General features: G+C 39.0%; 1 protein-coding gene and 1 long non-coding RNA gene across 6 annotated transcripts in view; one reads left to right on the plus strand and one right to left on the minus strand.

Moving 5' to 3' along the window:
- Positions 1-17,003, plus strand: part of MAP3K20 (mitogen-activated protein kinase kinase kinase 20) — a 188,067-nt gene that overhangs the window by 112,717 nt on the left and 58,347 nt on the right. For all 4 annotated transcript variants that reach the window (XM_086718921.1, XM_086718922.1, XM_086718919.1 and 1 more), the window contains exons 6-9: positions 296-324; positions 688-825; positions 7,964-8,050; positions 13,883-13,957. In XM_086718921.1, the coding sequence (XP_086575047.1) occupies positions 296-324; positions 688-825; positions 7,964-8,050; positions 13,883-13,957 (329 nt within the window). The remainder of the gene's footprint in view (positions 1-295; positions 325-687; positions 826-7,963; positions 8,051-13,882; positions 13,958-17,003) is intronic.
- Positions 1-17,003, minus strand: part of LOC147578532 (uncharacterized) — a 139,813-nt gene that overhangs the window by 7,283 nt on the left and 115,527 nt on the right. For both annotated transcript variants that reach the window (XR_015255317.1, XR_015255319.1), the window contains one exon: positions 15,137-15,386. This is a non-coding gene — a long non-coding RNA (uncharacterized LOC147578532). The remainder of the gene's footprint in view (positions 1-15,136; positions 15,387-17,003) is intronic.

The raw sequence follows: 17,003 nt of genomic DNA on the forward strand, positions 1-17,003 counted from the left end.
AACCCAAGTAAAAAGTTTGGTTCTCTCTACAACTATTAATGCATGCCCTGTTTACTGGACAGTATGACATTTGGTGTAAACAAATGTTTTGAAAACCTTTAATCAGCAGCTCAAGGAATTCGTTTTTTGGTTTTGTTTTAATGTCAGCTTTTTGCAAAATCTTCAATGTAGTAAATACTTCAGTTTTACCTTTCACGTGCCATGTGGAAGATAGAAGTTTATGGCAGTTTTTTTCTTTCAGTATAAGATGACTCAAATTAGATGATTATCATAATTTTTCTTTCTTTTTTTTTAGTTGTTATAGCTGCCGATGGGGTATTGAAGGTAGGACTGTTTCTTTTAATTTTCTTCAAAAGTATTTCTAGGGGCGCCTGGGTGGCGCAGTCGGTTAAGCGTCCGACTTCAGCCAGGTCACGATCTCGCGGTCCGGGAGTTCGAGCCCCGCGTCGGGCTCTGGGCTGATGGCTCAGAGCCTGGAGCCTGTTTCCGATTCTGTGTCTCCCTCTCTCTCTGCCCCTCCCCCGTTCATGCTCTGTCTCTCTCTGTCCCAAAAATAAATAAACGTTGAAAAAAAAAAAAATTAAAAAAAAAAAAAAGTATTTCTAAACTTCTGATGTAGGTCTTTGTGACTGATAATTCTTTTATTCATCAGTAGTAGAAGGTTGATACTTGTTTCTCTCTTCTCAGATATGCGATTTTGGTGCCTCTCGGTTCCATAACCATACAACACACATGTCCTTGGTTGGAACTTTCCCATGGATGGCCCCAGAAGTTATCCAGAGTCTCCCTGTGTCTGAAACTTGTGACACGTATTCCTATGGTGTGGTGAGTTCATTTCTCATCTTTTGTTGCCCAAGGAAATACAAAAAGCAAACACCTACAGAGGGGGATACAGCAATTTAACACAGCTTTACGGCAGTGATGCTGTTTCCTGGTGGGATGCCTAGAGCAGTGGCCGACCCAGTCGCGGGGATGTTTCCTGTGATCACTTTTATTGTGTCCTGTGTTGAGAAGAAACCAGTGCTGCTTCCAAACAGCGAATTGGATGGACCCTGAAGTCACATCGGGCCTGACGCACTCCTGGGAAGAGTGCTGTCCTGGGCTGGACATGTGACTGTGCAATGTCTGTGTAAGTCAGTGGGAACGTGGGTCATTTGGAACGGGACTTCATTGTAATAAGTTACTCAGAACACACCAGTAGATCTGCCACATGATTTCATTAACAGGAGATGTTTGAATGTCAACTTTAAGCTGACTGGTGAGTGTCTGGAGAGTATAGAAGGAAAAGTATAGCTTTTAGCACATGGCCTTGCCCATGTCTGCTGCGAGTCTTATAAAGTAGCGTGAGTCTCTGAAACATGAATCGAAGGTATCGTGTAAAAGTCACAACTTAGCAGCACAGTTACGAGAATAGAATGTGGGGGTAGGGGATGCTCAGGGAATGGAGACCACAGGAAAGGATCCCTTAAGGAGCAGAAGCTTTTGGAGGAGGAGTTTTGAGGTGGATCATTCTTGAGGAATAAGCAGAGAGAAAGAAGTAAGTGCAATAGGGAGATCGGTGGGATGGGAGGCAAAGATGAGCAAGGTGATTCTTTGGTAGTAGAAGGAATTCATTTGTTGCTTGTTTTTGTTTTGTTTTGTTTTTAATTAATTTTATTTTGAGAGAGAAAGAGAGTGAGAGGGGCAGAGAGAGAAGGAGAAAGAGAATCCCAAGCAGACTCTGCGCTGTCAGCACAGAGCCCTACGTGGAGCTCAAACCCACGAACCGTGAGATCATGACCTGAGCCGAAGTCGGTCTCTCAACCAACTGTGCCACCCAGGCACACTCCTGTTGCCCCTTTTTAAAGATAAGCTTTTTTTAATCCCTAACAATACTGTGTATCTCTTAAAAAGTCTAAAATAGTATTTGTAACTCCTTCTCTTTGGGTCTCACCCCTAATTGTAGTGCCTTTATATTTATATTATTACTCTTAAAAGGACATTTTCATAATAAGAAAAGCAGCAGACTAATTTTGGCCCAAATCAACATGGCTCTTCTTCCCAAACTTCTATGATTTCAATTGCGAGTGACAGCTGACGGCCCAGGAGGAGACCAGCATTGTTGAATGTATTCCTTTCGAGGCCACCAGTCTTTCAAGAGTCTTTCGAGGCCATCAGTCTCTAAATATTTACTGCTGGCTTCATTACTTAAGTTTTGGCTTGTTTTCATTGGTAAACTTTTTCTAAATTATAATACATCTTATGTACACCAAATTTATTTAATATAATAGAAATTAATTTTGTTGGCTATTGGAAAAAGCCTTTACAAGAATGAAATACATGTTTTTGGCAAAAGGCTAGAATTTTAAAGGCTGGAAGACAACAGTTGCTTCAGGCTAAATATCTCATTTCCTATAATTCTGGGTGTTTTTAAGGATGAAGGCTATAGGGGCCGCGTGGGTGGCTTAGTCAATGAGGCGTCTGACTTTGGCTCAGGTCATGATCTCGTGGCTCATGGGTTCAGGGCCCTGCATTGGCCTCTGTGCTGACAGAGCAGAACCTGGAGCCTGCTTTGGATTCTGTGTCTCCCTCTCTCTCTGCCCCACCCGTGCGTTTGCTTGTGCGCGCTCTCTCTCTCTCTCTCTCTCTCTCCCAAAAAGAAACATTAAAAGAAAAAAAAAACTAAAAAAAAAAGGATGAAGGCTATAAACTATTATAGACAGTGACCAAATAAGTCTCAGTGAAAGATGAGGAAAAAAACATAAGTTCCTAAAGACACTAGATTCTAAAAGTGGTTCCCTGTGTCAAAAATTATTACATTCTGACCATCCTCCAAATCATCTGCTGGGGAGCCTGAAAATGAGGGGATTGGTTGCAATTTCAGACTTTTTGTGAGATTATTTCCTCTTAGGAAGTTCTGTTCCTTTGTTTTTAAGCAATAATGTATTTTTTTGGTGCGTCAGGCACTGTGCTAGGCACTAACATCGGGTAGTTTAAATTGTATTTCGCCAGTCTGTTGCTCATCCTGTGGAACAGGAGCCAGCAAACTTTTCCTGTAAAGCACCTGATAGTAAATATTTTAGACTTTAAGGGCCACTAATAATCTCTACTGTGTATACTTTTGGTTTTTTACAGCCTTTGACAAATGTTAAAAGCACTCTGCGTTGTGCAGCGGGCCATGGTTCATTCACAGACTCCTCTGTGGAGCAGGAGGGAGGGGAAGGGGAGCACCACGGCTGGGATGGTTCGTAGAGAGTCATGTGTATACAGACATACACACACGTTTATGTGGTTATAGTTTTTAAATTCTTTTTGCACATTTATATGAACTGGAAGACTTTTGAGGCTCATTTTAACACTCCCCAAGCTCTTGTACAGCACTTTTACTTTTAAAATTCTCCCAAGTCTGGGACTTTCCCTATCTCAGAAATGTTTGCTCTGAAAGACAACTCTGAGTTACCTACAGAATGAATTTTTGGTTTCAGTGTTATGAAACATTTATGAAAACAAATCTCACACCACCTCCCTCCAAAACCTTACAGTTGCCAGGGGCTTTTGTGTGAAATGCACCCACTGCGTTTCCTGAGCTGAGACAGAATCTCGGTTCCAGTAACCAAGAATCTGTTCATTTTCACACGCAAACTATCAACGATGGTGGTGACTTCTGTTTGCCGTGCTTAGGATTTTTTCCTATATCTTTTTAAATCCCTTTCACTCATTCCTCATTGACCCCCTCATGTTACCCATAGTTTGAATCAACCTTTCTGAGTCTGCAAATGTTGTTTACTTTATTAAAAAGCTTTTCCTTCAAGTGATTGCTCACTGCTTTTTTAGTAGGTGGGCCTGAACATTTCTCTTGGCGAATAAAGGTTTCTGTGTACTTGTTTACAGATCCTTCCTTTGTTTTGTTCTGAGGAACTTAACAAATTGCTTAACAGATCATTCTATCAAGTAATTTATAGCATGCCTGATAGCCAGTCGCTGAACATTTCCAGTGTTGCCCTATATTTACACACCAGATGCTTCACCTTAGAACCCATGTGCCCCAGTCACATGCTGCTGAATATCCACTCTGTGTTCATGATAGAGACTTCTTTTGACTGGTGGAAACTAAAACAGTATCTTAGAGAGGTTTACTTGGAACTCTGGTTATCCTTACCCATAGCTTTATCAACAAAATTCCATTCAGAAAATTGCACATACACTAACTTAAGTATAAATGAGAATTCAAGATTTTATTTAATTCCAACCTATTCCCATTCTGTTCTTGATAAACACCATTTAGTAAAAGAAATAGTACAAGGCATGCTCCTCAGAGTTTTTTGCTTAAGCAATCATAGCATTTTTAAAAAATGAAGAAAACATTACATGGTCAAAGTAGGTATTACCTAAAAGAGCAGTAGCGAATGGTTGTTAAGGTAGGGGCATGTTGGTTTTAGAAGTTTGTAATGCATAGACTTTGAAAGAGAGACCTACCTAGGAAAGCAAGGTGGTTGGTTATTTAGAACTTCTGATCTCCTTTCAAAAATGAGTGAGTAGCTAGAACCACTTGTCATTGAAGTATCTCTTTGCATAGAACAGAATTCCCATAGCTCATTGAAAATCCATCCTGGTCATTGAGCCCCGACACACATACATACATTGCAGTCACATACAGATGAGTAAGACCATAATAAAAGAGTTGTCCTTTTTTGAAATCCACCTCAAAAAAAAAAAAAAAAAACTAATATGTTTTTGCTTTTCATGTTTCTATTTTTTTCAGACTTGCTATAATAACGGTCCCCAGTATCGTCCAAGTCCCTGGCCCTCCGTAGCTTGATAAGCCTGTGTGGCTTCTTAGCACATGGCAACACTAACAGCCTGGTACAGCCTTAAAAATAAATGTGACACAAATCCCCGAAATGGATCTTGTGGTCCTTGCTTCTAAGCTGACAGACTCTGCTAGGCAGGCGATTGTTTCTGTCTCCATTTTACAAGAAAGGAGATTGTGCTACCCCCTTAGGGTGATTTCTCTTGAAGGACCAAACCAGAGGAGTGTGTAGTATGTTATCCACAAAAAAGAAAAGGCTGGAGGAAACCAAAAATCATTGAAAGAATAAGCCTTCTGAGAACACAAGGCCTCGCCACTCTTTAGAAACAAAGCTCTCCTAATGACAATGCAGACAGGATTAGCTTTTCAGAAGCTTCTGAGCCAGAACCACTATTTGAAAATAGAGTGGCTTAGGAGGGAGCATCACTGCCTCACTTGTCTATGAGCCCCGTTCCAGAACCAACCCGGCTCAGGTAATGGCTTTCCATTGTTTGTAAAAGAAAAGGCAGGAAAAGTACACAGCCTTGTCCAAGTTTCTCTGCAAGCTGAAAATAGAAAATTTTCCTTGTGAGCACAATTTAAACGTGAGCACGTCTCAGTATAGAATGAGTTGGAAAGTATTTTTAAGGGGAAAGATCACAATAATGTTTGGCCTGCATCCCCATCACTGGTATTTTCAGGCATAGTTTAATATATTTTTAGACTTCCAAATGACTTCCTCCACAAAGGACTTTTTTGTGCCAAACGTCATTGTGTTTCATGTAGAAACAGCTGTTGTCCTATATCATACCACCTATGTTTTGATACACGCCTACACCTGGTGAATTAGTAACAGGGCATCGCGGCAGGTGCTGGTGCTGGACTTTACCTAAAGAGCCCAGCGGCTCACGGTGCCCTGTCCAGATCCCATACGTGTGTGGCTGTCACAGGGACCCTCAGCTGCAGGAGCATGTCTGAGATACTAAAATGAAACTCTTATGTTTCCAGTGTTAGAATTCTTGGAGAAATAGAACTCAGATCTTTGTAGATTTTGGCTATTTTCCAACTGAATATTTTGGAACAGAGAATGACAGAAATCTTTTCCTGTATTACTTCCCAAGCTCTTGGTTTTGCATTTTACCTCATACAACGCAGTCAGCCTTCACGTGTGCGCCTGTGCAATGGGTTGTGCGTGCAGGCCACACTCAGAAAACGGGATGCAAGGCCACTTACCTCGACATTTGGGGTCGATTCACTGTACTCTTTCTCCTGAAGAAGGCCAAATCCTTCCATTTGCTTGCTGTTCATATCCCTTCCCCTCCACAATCCTAGCATCAGGGGAGTGGTAATTGCACTGAATGGAGGGGCTTCATTTCCTGTTCGTCTCCCTCCCCTGTGCAGGCGGGGTCCCAGGGGTGATTGCATACCTGTTCTGGTCTTCCTCAGCTTCCTTTACTTATAGTGCTTACTAGAATCATCCCCTTCCGGGATGCCCCTTACCTTTTCCTAATCACTTCTGTGACTCAAATAGAATTATTCAGCAGCTCTTCTAAAGAAGCACCTTACACACTTGATTAAAAGCCAAAAGAGGCTGCAGCGAATTTTTTTTCTCCTGCTTGAGCAGCATCTGCCGATTTCCCTGATTTTCCTGCTAATTATCTTCGTATTAGCCGGAGTTCATTTAACACGTTCTGATTCAAATATGACCGAGCGCTGGCTGAGGGAGCAGTGGATATAGAGTTAAAGGTTTGTAGGACCTGCTTGAATAGATGTCCTCAGTCAACATTCTTATTTAGAAATGGCTTTTGTTTTGTTTTTAGGACAAGAGAAATCTAAATCAAAACCGAATTCATTTGCTTCTCACCTCTGCCATGGCTCCACACCTGCACTATGACTCGTCACATTCTCTCTCATACTGCAGCCTTCTCTTCTCTAGAGTTATGTCAGGTTAAGAGCTTGACCTTTAGGGCAAGGCAGCAAGTGCCAATTGATAGCAGAGTGTCTTTCGGCAAGTTAATAATTTAACTTTCTTAGGCCTTAGTTTCCTCATCTGTAAAATGAGGATAATATCTGTTCGATGGGGTTGATATTAATCATGGTAACATGTGTAAAGGGTTCAACAGAGCATCTGGAACATAGTCACTCAATAAGTGATAGTGGTGGTTATGGTGATTTACGGGTAAAATTGTAATTGTGTTTGCACTTCACCGAATGTTGATAGACTGATTTTGATGCTCATTTGTATAGAGAAAGTCACCTGAATATAAAAATCTCCATTACTTAGTATTTTAAATGAAACCCAAAATATTGGCAGTTTTCAGCATTCCCAGCTTCAGTTTGCTTTCTTTGGGCATTCCAGTGCAGATTTATTAGTCATGCTGATCTCAAGGATTGTGGAGAGATGAACATACACATAAATTCACATACACACACACACACACGCACACACTCAGCCTATACTTATGAACATAAAGTATTTATTACATTTTAGAATATGTAATAAATGATGTTATAGGGGGAAGAAAATTAATACCTTAGACCGACTTACTTTGAGAGCACTTTCTCCAAAAACACAAAATTTAAATGTTACAGTTTTTGCAAGTACCTATTATTATGGGGTGAAGGGTTTAGCCAGTGATTCGGATTTAGAGCTCAATTTTTCTTTTATCAGACCATTACTGAACCTTTAAAACTACAGTTGAATTCCCAGTTATTATCTTATGGAGAAATTTATCGGCAATTGAAGGTGGAAAGAGTTTGACCAACAAAATGTAAAATCTAATTTGTGGGAATCTGTGAGAATTCTCTTAACTTACAAGATAAATTATGTAGGCCCATTGGTTTCATAAAATTTTAAGTCTGGCTCTAAATATTCTGATTTCTAGTTTTTTTTTCTTTATAAAAATGAACAAAAAATGTATGTATATGTTTATATGTATATGTGTGTGTGTATATATATATATACACACACACACAAAATGTGTGTGTGTGTATATATATATGTGTGTGTATATATATATATATATATATATATATATATATATATATATGAATATATACATTTTGCACAAGTTTCTACAGGTGGGGTTGGTTTTTGTCTGGTAATTGGATACAGTTAAATGTTAGATAAAGTTTCAGTAAAACACCAAAAATATAAAGTACAAGAATAAAAATTCCATTTTCTTTTTGTTCCAGGTTCTCTGGGAGATGCTAACAAGGGAGGTCCCCTTTAAAGGTTTGGAAGGATTACAAGTAGCTTGGCTTGTAGTGGAAAAAAACGAGGTAAGACTACGATTCTCCATTCAGGTACATAGATCAGAAAACAGTATTGGGGTTTTGCAAAAGACTTTTTCATCTTCTTCAAATTGAAAGTAAGTTCACGCTTATGGAAAGATTAGCAGTAGGAGCTAACACAAAGGGTCAAAGTGATGTTATTCCTCATGAATGGACCCTTTACATCTAATTGTTGCAGCTTCACGTCGTGATGCTGTAGATCAAAAATTGTACAAGTACTGTACTAGTTTCTCAGTCTCAATTGTAAAACCTAGGGGTTTGTTCTTAGTGATGAAAGAAGCCATTGCGTCCAAGGTAGGGGAACAGTTTAACTCCATCTCCTGCGTTTAGGACATCTTTTTTACTGGCCGGGAGTTGATATATCTGTAAGAGACCTTCAGCTACTTCAACTTACCTCTCCCAGCAGGAGTCACTATAGTACAAGAAACTGTCGCTTAGATGAGAATTTCAAAAATAAAAGAAGAAAAAATAGTTTCAAAAAAGGGAAAAATTACAGTTTTGCCACCTACGTTGAACACTACATTGAAGATGAGCTCCTCACTGGAATTGGCGAGGCAGTGGCATAACTGTTCCCTTCTTCATGCAGAGCCTTTCCATTTCAAAAGAACTTCAGTGGCGTAAACACCGTTTGTGCTGTGTCCCCAGCCTCGCTTTTCTTCTTCCCACAAATTGAGGCTTTCAGTTAGTTGGACCTATGAGCCTACATCAGAGAACGTGGTACATTCATATCAAAGAGAGCAACTACATTTTGAAAGGTTTAAAATTGTGACTGAAATGCACAGGCATGGAAATCCTCAGCATAAGGATGAAGCATCCAATATCAAGGTACTAGGAGAACTTAGATCAAGTAATGGAAGCATGCAGTTGTCTTTGCAATGCAAAACAACCTTATTTCACAAACCTTCATTTCCAGACCTTATCTGTGCCCTCCACAGAAGGTAAGAGTGTAACCTTAGCATAAAATAATTTGCAAAAAGGTTGACTGTATAGAGATATTCCTTTTTTCATGCTTTAAAAGAATTGGATTGATTTGCTCCCCATGTGAGTGCAGGAACAGACTAGATTAACCAAAAAGCTGCTATTGACTAAGAGAAACCATGTTTCCATAGTTTAGATCACATAATCCAGCTACCTTATTAATTTGTCCTCCTGAGCTATTGAGAGCGGATGAAATGTTCATGATAGCTGAACTTGATGGGAGAGAGCTGCCAATTTAAGAAAAAGGAAAAGGAGTTATATTCAAGAACGTGTCTTGCTCAGTGTTTCACAGGAGCTGTTCTGTTTTAATTAAATGTCATGGTTATTCCTGGTGTGCTATTAAATCAGACCTGGTACATAGAATAACTGATATTTTCATGATAGGAGAACCCACTTGTTTCTGTTCAGTTTCTTTTGCCAGTGAGGTGATCAGATGTTTGGTTCTGGGGTTACAAATGAGAGGGAAGAAAATTATTGACCCAATGTTGACTTTGGAGCAGAACACTCCATGTAATTTGTTTCCCTCTATGTTGTTCCAATATAAACTAGAAGAAAGTTTTTTAAAAGCCAACTGGGCCCTCCAAATATGTCTAAGAAAAACGAATTAATATTTAAAAATAGTACTTCATCTAAAGGATGGCAGAAGAGGTGTGAATCTGAAGCACTGTCAAAACATTGGAGTATCTCTCAAGGATTATTAAAGCTGTTGAGAAGAATGAATTTAGAAACTGCCTTTGGATAGCAGGCTTGAGGGCTGGGAATCACCCATAATCTTCAGAACCTCCCCACCATGTACAGGAAAGAGGCTATCTCCCCCCTTTCCCTGAAGGATTCCCTAGAGTAGGTTGTACTGTTTTATCCATGGTGTACATGATGGCCAGCTAATAACTGACGGAGACTACTCAGACCCCTCCCATTCTGGACATAGAATAGCAAATTGAAAGACCCCCCCCCCCCCACGGTGACACAAGTTTTCCCAACTTTCCACTGAACTTGAGGAAATTTGGGTATTATGAGGATATTTCTCTCTCTACTCTCATTCTACATATTTATTTGTCAAAAATATGGCAGTTTAGCTGTAAATTCCATTGTCATCATTCGGGAAGGAGTCTTCATTTCATCTCATAAACGTAGACACTTATTACCAAAACAAATTCTACTGACATAACATTAAAATAATTGCCAAGTCTCAACTGGCAGTTTGTAGAGAACAAACTGAGGGTTGCTGGAGGAGGGGATGGGTTACACGGGTGATGGGTATTAAGGAGGGCGCTTGTTGTGATGAGCTCCAGGTGTTATGACGTAAGGGTTGAATCACTAAATCCTATACCTGAAACTAATAGTACACTGTATGTTAACTACCTGGGACTTGACTTAAAGCTTGAAAAAAATTTGCCAAGGATTTATTTAATTTCATAATAAAATCGAGACTTTGATTTAAATGTAATTTCCAAAATCCTTTCAACTTCTAATTATTTTAATTCACTTATTTTTACTTTGGAATATCTTGGGTTCTTGAGTTGAAAAGAGCAAGCTGTATTTTTTTTTTTTAACAGGCCTCATTTAAGTAAAGAATGATGTGTTTAAACTTAGCGAGACACTTTAAATGTAAGCTACTCATGCTAGAATGCACCTATATTCAAATATTAGAATTGTCTCTTCTTTTTAACTTTTATTTTGAAATAATCATAGACTCACAGTAAGTTGCAAAAATATTAGAAGGGATTCTGTGTATCCTTCACCCAGCTTCTACCACTGGTGAGATACAGGTGTAGGCCAATACCAAAACCAAAAAGTTGACATTGATACATTACTCTCAACTAGACTCTAGACCTTATTTAGTTTCACCATTTAGGACTGCTTTTTGGATCCGTAGGAAGATCAATACTTTCTAAAAATATCTGAAGGTCTTTGCTTCCAAGTGCTTAATAATGAAATAAGGCCTTCAAACAATTTTTCCTAATATTAAATCCTATTACAACTAGATACATAAAGCACTGGTAAAGCAAACAGTGAATCCTTACAGAAGTCCTGAAAGTAGGAGGGTATTGCTAGTAAATTTCATAATTCTTCCAGACATGTATGTTTGCCTTTGTTATTTCCATAAAACTCAGTTAGTGGTCATTCAGAATATTCTAGCAGGATAATTTCTATCTTTACAAGTACTTAGATTCTTACAAACTGTGTTTTGTTCTTAGTAGCAAAGCTACTATTCTTAATAGAAATCCTCAAAAAGCTTAATCCATTGTTGACTATACTTTAGAAAAAGATAAATTATTAAGAGTAATTTTTTGCATCTTATGTAGAACATGGTGCAAAAAGGAGTATGACCTTTAAAAAATGTCATGCATAACTTAGTGTTTGGGAAATATTTTAATTTAAATTCGAAACTTTTAAAATCTTACCGTTTTGAAGTGTTGCAAATCTATTGCTAATATTGTGGCCATTTCAGGATGTTTTAATGCAGTAGGAATACCCACAGTTAGGTAATCAGGACTTAAATGCTTTGGATTCCCTTTTAAAGTACTTTGTATATATATATATTTTTTAAGTACTTTTTGACGCACCAAAATAATCCCTTACATTAGCGCGTGAGTTTAGATTTAGCTGATATTTGACCATATCAGATAACTTAAAATAATTATATCTTATTTCATAATGTCTCAAGATTCAGTAGCTAAAAAGTTTTTCAGTGAGAAAAGATGACAGAAAATTAACATCCATATTCGTCCAGGTCACATTTCAGTTCTTAGAAAAAATGTGAGAAAGTTATATTGAAAATGTTACCTTTTATGAGAAATTTTTTTGCCATGGAGTGGATTCAGCTGAATAGTTGCAATCACTTCGTTTTTCTTAGTTGCTACTCCCAACCAGCCATCATATGTATGTGTGTGTATGTGTGTGTGTGTGTGTGTGTGTGTAAGTAAACACCCGATTTTCCTTTTGATCTTCATCAAAAGGTTTCCAGTAAAATAGGAGTACGGTTTACCATATATTACAGTAAAATAAGAGTGCAGGTTACTACATCTCCTCTGTTCTATGTAATCAATTAAAAAGATGTTTAGCATACCTTTAACTTGGAGAGGGCTGTTTTGTTTAAAACTTGGTTATAAGGTTTTATTTTGGTTTATTTTAATTTTAAGGTTATCTGTAATTCTAAATATAGATCATCTGTTTTCCTGCCAGAATAACTCTTTTTCTAGTTTTATACACAGTCTCCCCCAAATCCAAATAAATTCAGTTTAAGCTTTTTATTTACAAAACTTCTTCAGTAAACAATACTGTGGAATAAATCTCAGTACTTCTTAGTGCAGCAGTTCTCAACTCACACCCAGCGCTCTTTTGATAACAACCCTGTTAATGGTCCCTCTACTTCCCTGAAATGAAATTCAGAGGTAGTGCAACCTACCCATTATACACATTATATTTTAAAGTTAACATAATGCTCTAACTGTAATAAAGAAGAAATCGATGAAAAAGGTATTGCAATGTATAAATGCACAGGCATGGCCACAAGAGAGGAGAGTGTGGAACAATTTTAGATGCTTGTCCCTGCAGGTAAATAGGATTCAACAGCTACACATGCAGAGTCGAGCTGAATTGTATCAGTGATTCCAGCAGCATGAGCAATGCTGTTGCAGGTGATGTTTTCCAAACATCTCGGTAAGGTTATGAGTACTGCAAAGATCAGTCTGCTCTTGATTTATCTTATTTAGTAGTTGCATTCTTAATTCATTGTATCTTAAAACTGCTCAAAAAATGTGTTTATAAATCCAAGAGCGAGTCTGAGGTCAGAAAATGATAAACCTTGTTGTTTGCACCCGGAGCATCTGGAGTTTAGTGGAGTATGAGGGAGTACTTAATCAGGGATTTACAACACAGTGAAGGATGTCTAGTACTCTTGACCCATGCCAGGTGCAGCCCTCCAGTCTTTAAAACAAACAAAAAATGCCTCTGCAGATCTCTAGAGAGCCTCCAGGGACATCGCAAGTCTAGAGAACCACTTGTATAAAATGTTGGAACGGGACTGATCCTCACATTATAATCCCTGTTGTGTCCAGTCCCTGCGGTTTACCCGTAAGGGGTCATACATTCAGGATATCCTCTTTGGGGGTGCCTGGGTGGCTCAGTTGGTTGAGCGTCCAACTTCAGCTCAGGTCATGATCTCGCGGTCCGTGAGTTCGAGCCCCGCGTTGGGCTCTGTGCTGACAGCTCAGAGCCTGGAGCCTGTTTCGGGTTCTGTGTCTCCCTCTCTCTGACCCTCCCCCGTTCATGGTGTGTCTCTCTCTGTCTCAAAAATAAATAAACGTTAAAAAAAAAAAAAAAGAAAAAGAAAAAACAATATCCTCTTTGCTGATGAGAAAAGGCACACTTCTTTAAAATTCTCTCTTTGACGGTCTCTGCAGAAGATGCTTTCAGAGTTGTACACCTCCTGCCAGAGCCAAGCTGGTTGCCTGGCTGCCCGACCTGTCTGCAGATTTCGTAGTTGTCTATGAAAGAATGGTGATAGGTTTGTGGTTTTACAGTGTGTATTTCTGTTCCCCCTTGCCCCTGTCCTACTGTAGTTTCTTTTAGACTTGTGTCTAGGTTTTTTTGGATTTGTTGTGCTGAATCCAACTTCTCCATCCACTTGGATACCGTTTTGGAAGAAAAGTAGCATCACTGTCTTTAGAGATTAGATATTATGAATCTAAACGTAAATTCTTACTTGCCATGTATCAATCAATGGAAGTTTTAAAGTTAATGACTTATTTATGCTCTTAAATTAACTTTTATGACCTTTCAGTATTTGCTTACCTTAATGAGTCAATCCTTGTGTTGTTTTTCCTTTCTCTGTGGTAGAGATTAACCATTCCAAGCAGTTGCCCCAGAAGTTTTGCTGAGCTGTTACGTCAGTGTTGGGAAGCTGATGCCAAGGTATATAAATAAATATTCTTTTGGTCGTTGTTCAGAATTCTGAAATCTCACGTGTTTTCTTGGTTTTGAGTTTCTAAAACTTGGAGTAATAAGATTCCTTACAAAGCAAGCTGAATTGCTGCTTCTGTGAGTCCCGGATGGACTGTAAAGGCTTTCTGTTGATATCTGTTCATCTTGATCCTTAGAAACTCATTACTGGCTTTCTTACAGCATTCTGGCACTCTTGACTCAATGGAAAGAATTGCATTCCTTTGTTTTTAATCTCTAATAATAAGTATTGCACTTTCATGTTATAAAAATGGCTAGCACACAGTGCTCATTATATGCCAGGCACTGCTCCAAGCACTTTATGCACATTTGCTCATTTGTTCCTTAGAATACCTCTATGAAATAGGTTGTGTTATGACACTCATTTTACAGATGAAGGGTCAAGGCACACAGAAGGTAAGTAATGCTCAAGGCCACAGGTTAGCACATGGTGAGACTGGAGAAGGAACCCAAGCAGTCTGAACCAAAGACCAGGCAAAAGTAGCACTTCTAGAGAAACTAGATTCGTGATGTTTTTTAAGCTATCACAATAGAGTTGGAGACAGTCCAGAATGTAGACTTTCATGTGGTTATCACATTTGAGCATGAAGGCCCATTTCCTTTCCCTGCAAAGATCATTTTAAAAGACTCTCACATACATACGGAAATATTTATAGATAAAATGATAGGCGAGTCTTGGAGTTGCTTCAAAATAAAGTGAAAGGAAATAGATGGTGGTGTAGATTAAACAAGATTGGCCATAGATAATTTTTGAAGCCACGTGATAGGTATATGGAGGCTTGTTACGTTGTTCTGCGTTTGTATATGTTTGTAATTTTTCATATTAAAAAGTTAGAAAGTAAAACAACGTCACAGAAGAGAAAGACTCAAGAGAGGAACTAATCTTATAGTTCGAATTTGCCCACTCTGTCACTGAAATCTATTGCGAACTGACTTTTTTAAACAGATCTAAGACTTAAGAATGGAATTTCTTCCTTAATTTAAACTCCGTTCCAATCTGGCCCAGGAAGAATGCATGATGGTAACACAGTCTGTTCTATAGCATGTGTTTCTCTAGTGGGAATAATGCATAAACCACCGGTAAGTCTGAGAAACATGTTGGTGTAACACAGAATTCATGCTGAGTCATACCTGTTTCCTAGCACATCGACCCACACCATCAAGTGAGAACAGCTCAACACCAAGTACAGTTTGCAGAGCAGCAAGGGACACAGATCTGTGAGGCGCCTCCGCCCACGTGCTCCCTCGTGGCTGGATGGCTGCGCTTTGTCTTGGAGGAGTTTGTGGCTGGGTCTTCCCTGACTTGTACATGTCCCCTTGGCCCTGGTAACCAGCAACCTCAATCTTCGCTTTCACTCCTGTTCATCAAACTATCTTCACCCTCTTTAAAAGGAGAATCTTTTATTGACTTCGTAATGTTTTTTATTAATGAATTTAGGGGCGCCTGAGTGGCTCAGTTGGTTGAGCGTCCAACTTCGGCTCAGGTCATGATCTCACGGTTCGTGAGTTCGAGCCCCGTGTCAGGCTCTGTGCTGACAGCTCAGAGCCTGGAGCCTGCTTCGGATTCTGTCTCCTTCTCTCTCTGCCCCTCCCTTGTGCTCTGTCTCTCAAAAATAAATTAAAAAATGTAAAACAAAAAAAAATTAATTAAAAAAAAGAATTTAACATTTAAAAAATTCTGTTACTATTTTTATTTACTATGATTGTTTTTATTAGTATTCTGTGACAAAGCTGTATAGGTTTGGAATGGTCTGCCCCGCCTCTGTTTGCAGAATATGGGGTTTTGAAGCACTAAGAGAAATGCCTGCACTTTGCAGCTAATCCAGTAGAAAATGTAAGCAGCTATTTGCAAGTTTGCTCTAGAACATATATATTTTTTTAATGCTACCAGTCACACGTCCATTGTGGCATATATAGTCATTTTGGTGGTATTTTTCTCTCTGATACTTAAATAAAAATTTTACCTGAAATTATTTGCATTGAATTCGATTAACACAACTAAATCTCTATAACTGCAATTATATCTCAGTATGCAAAGCACGTTTTGAATTTCTTAATCAGAAGCTCCGTACTTCAGTAATTAAAATTCTAAGAATATACATTTTGGTGCATTAATGAAATGGTAGTGTAAACACCTAACACAGGAAGGACATCAGGCCCGGTGAAGCCATCAAGTTGGCATGTCTTTAACATGTAGCCAGCTTACCCTTCTTTAGCACGAGAGGAGTCTTGTATTCTAGCCAGGTGGAGTATAAAGTTTAAGACTGATTTTTATTTCCTACATTCAAGGCATTTTATTCTGATACAACTAATACATTCCTTCTGTATTTCATTGTACATCCAGCTGCGGCCCATGCTTCCAGCTCTCATGGTTGATCTCCAGCCATACCTTCCACACATCCCTTCCCTGGGCGTGCCCTCCTGTTTTCTTTCTTCCTTTGATTACTTCAACATCAAGCCCTCCCTGACTATTCTGTTTACTGCAGCCCATACTTGGTACTCCTGTTCCTAAACCACAATCTGGGCTAAGGCCTTACCTTTTGCTGTTGTATTTTTTAAAATCTCTTTTCTGTCTAAGTGGACTGCTGTCTCTTTGAGGGCACAGTGCTACCTTTGGCACCTTTGCACACATTTAGTAAATGGGTGCCCAACGTGTTAACTCAAGTTGTGTTATGTGCCAGACCAAGGCACATTTTAGTTCTCTGGCTAGAAGTCTGTAGCAATTCAGCCAGAAGTTGATGCCACTCCTGTGCACATATATAGAGCCATGACTGGTTACAAACCTTTCCTTTTTTTCCCAGCCTTTATGCTTTAAAGACATAGATAAAAAAAAATATTCAGCTCACCTGTAGAAAAATGTTCTTTTGCAATGAGGAGGCGAAAGAGAATACAAGAGAAAGCTATTAGGTAAATGTCAAGTCATGCCAATGGCTTACACCAGGTGCTCAAAGTAGTTTATCAAAGAAAAAAAGAAGTAAAGGTGGGTAGTTTCCAGTTC

Source organism: Puma concolor, chromosome C1 (genome assembly GCF_028749965.1).
Source record: "Puma concolor isolate L17-30 chromosome C1, mPumCon1.1.hap2, whole genome shotgun sequence".
Taxonomy (NCBI): Eukaryota; Metazoa; Chordata; class Mammalia; order Carnivora; family Felidae; genus Puma; species Puma concolor.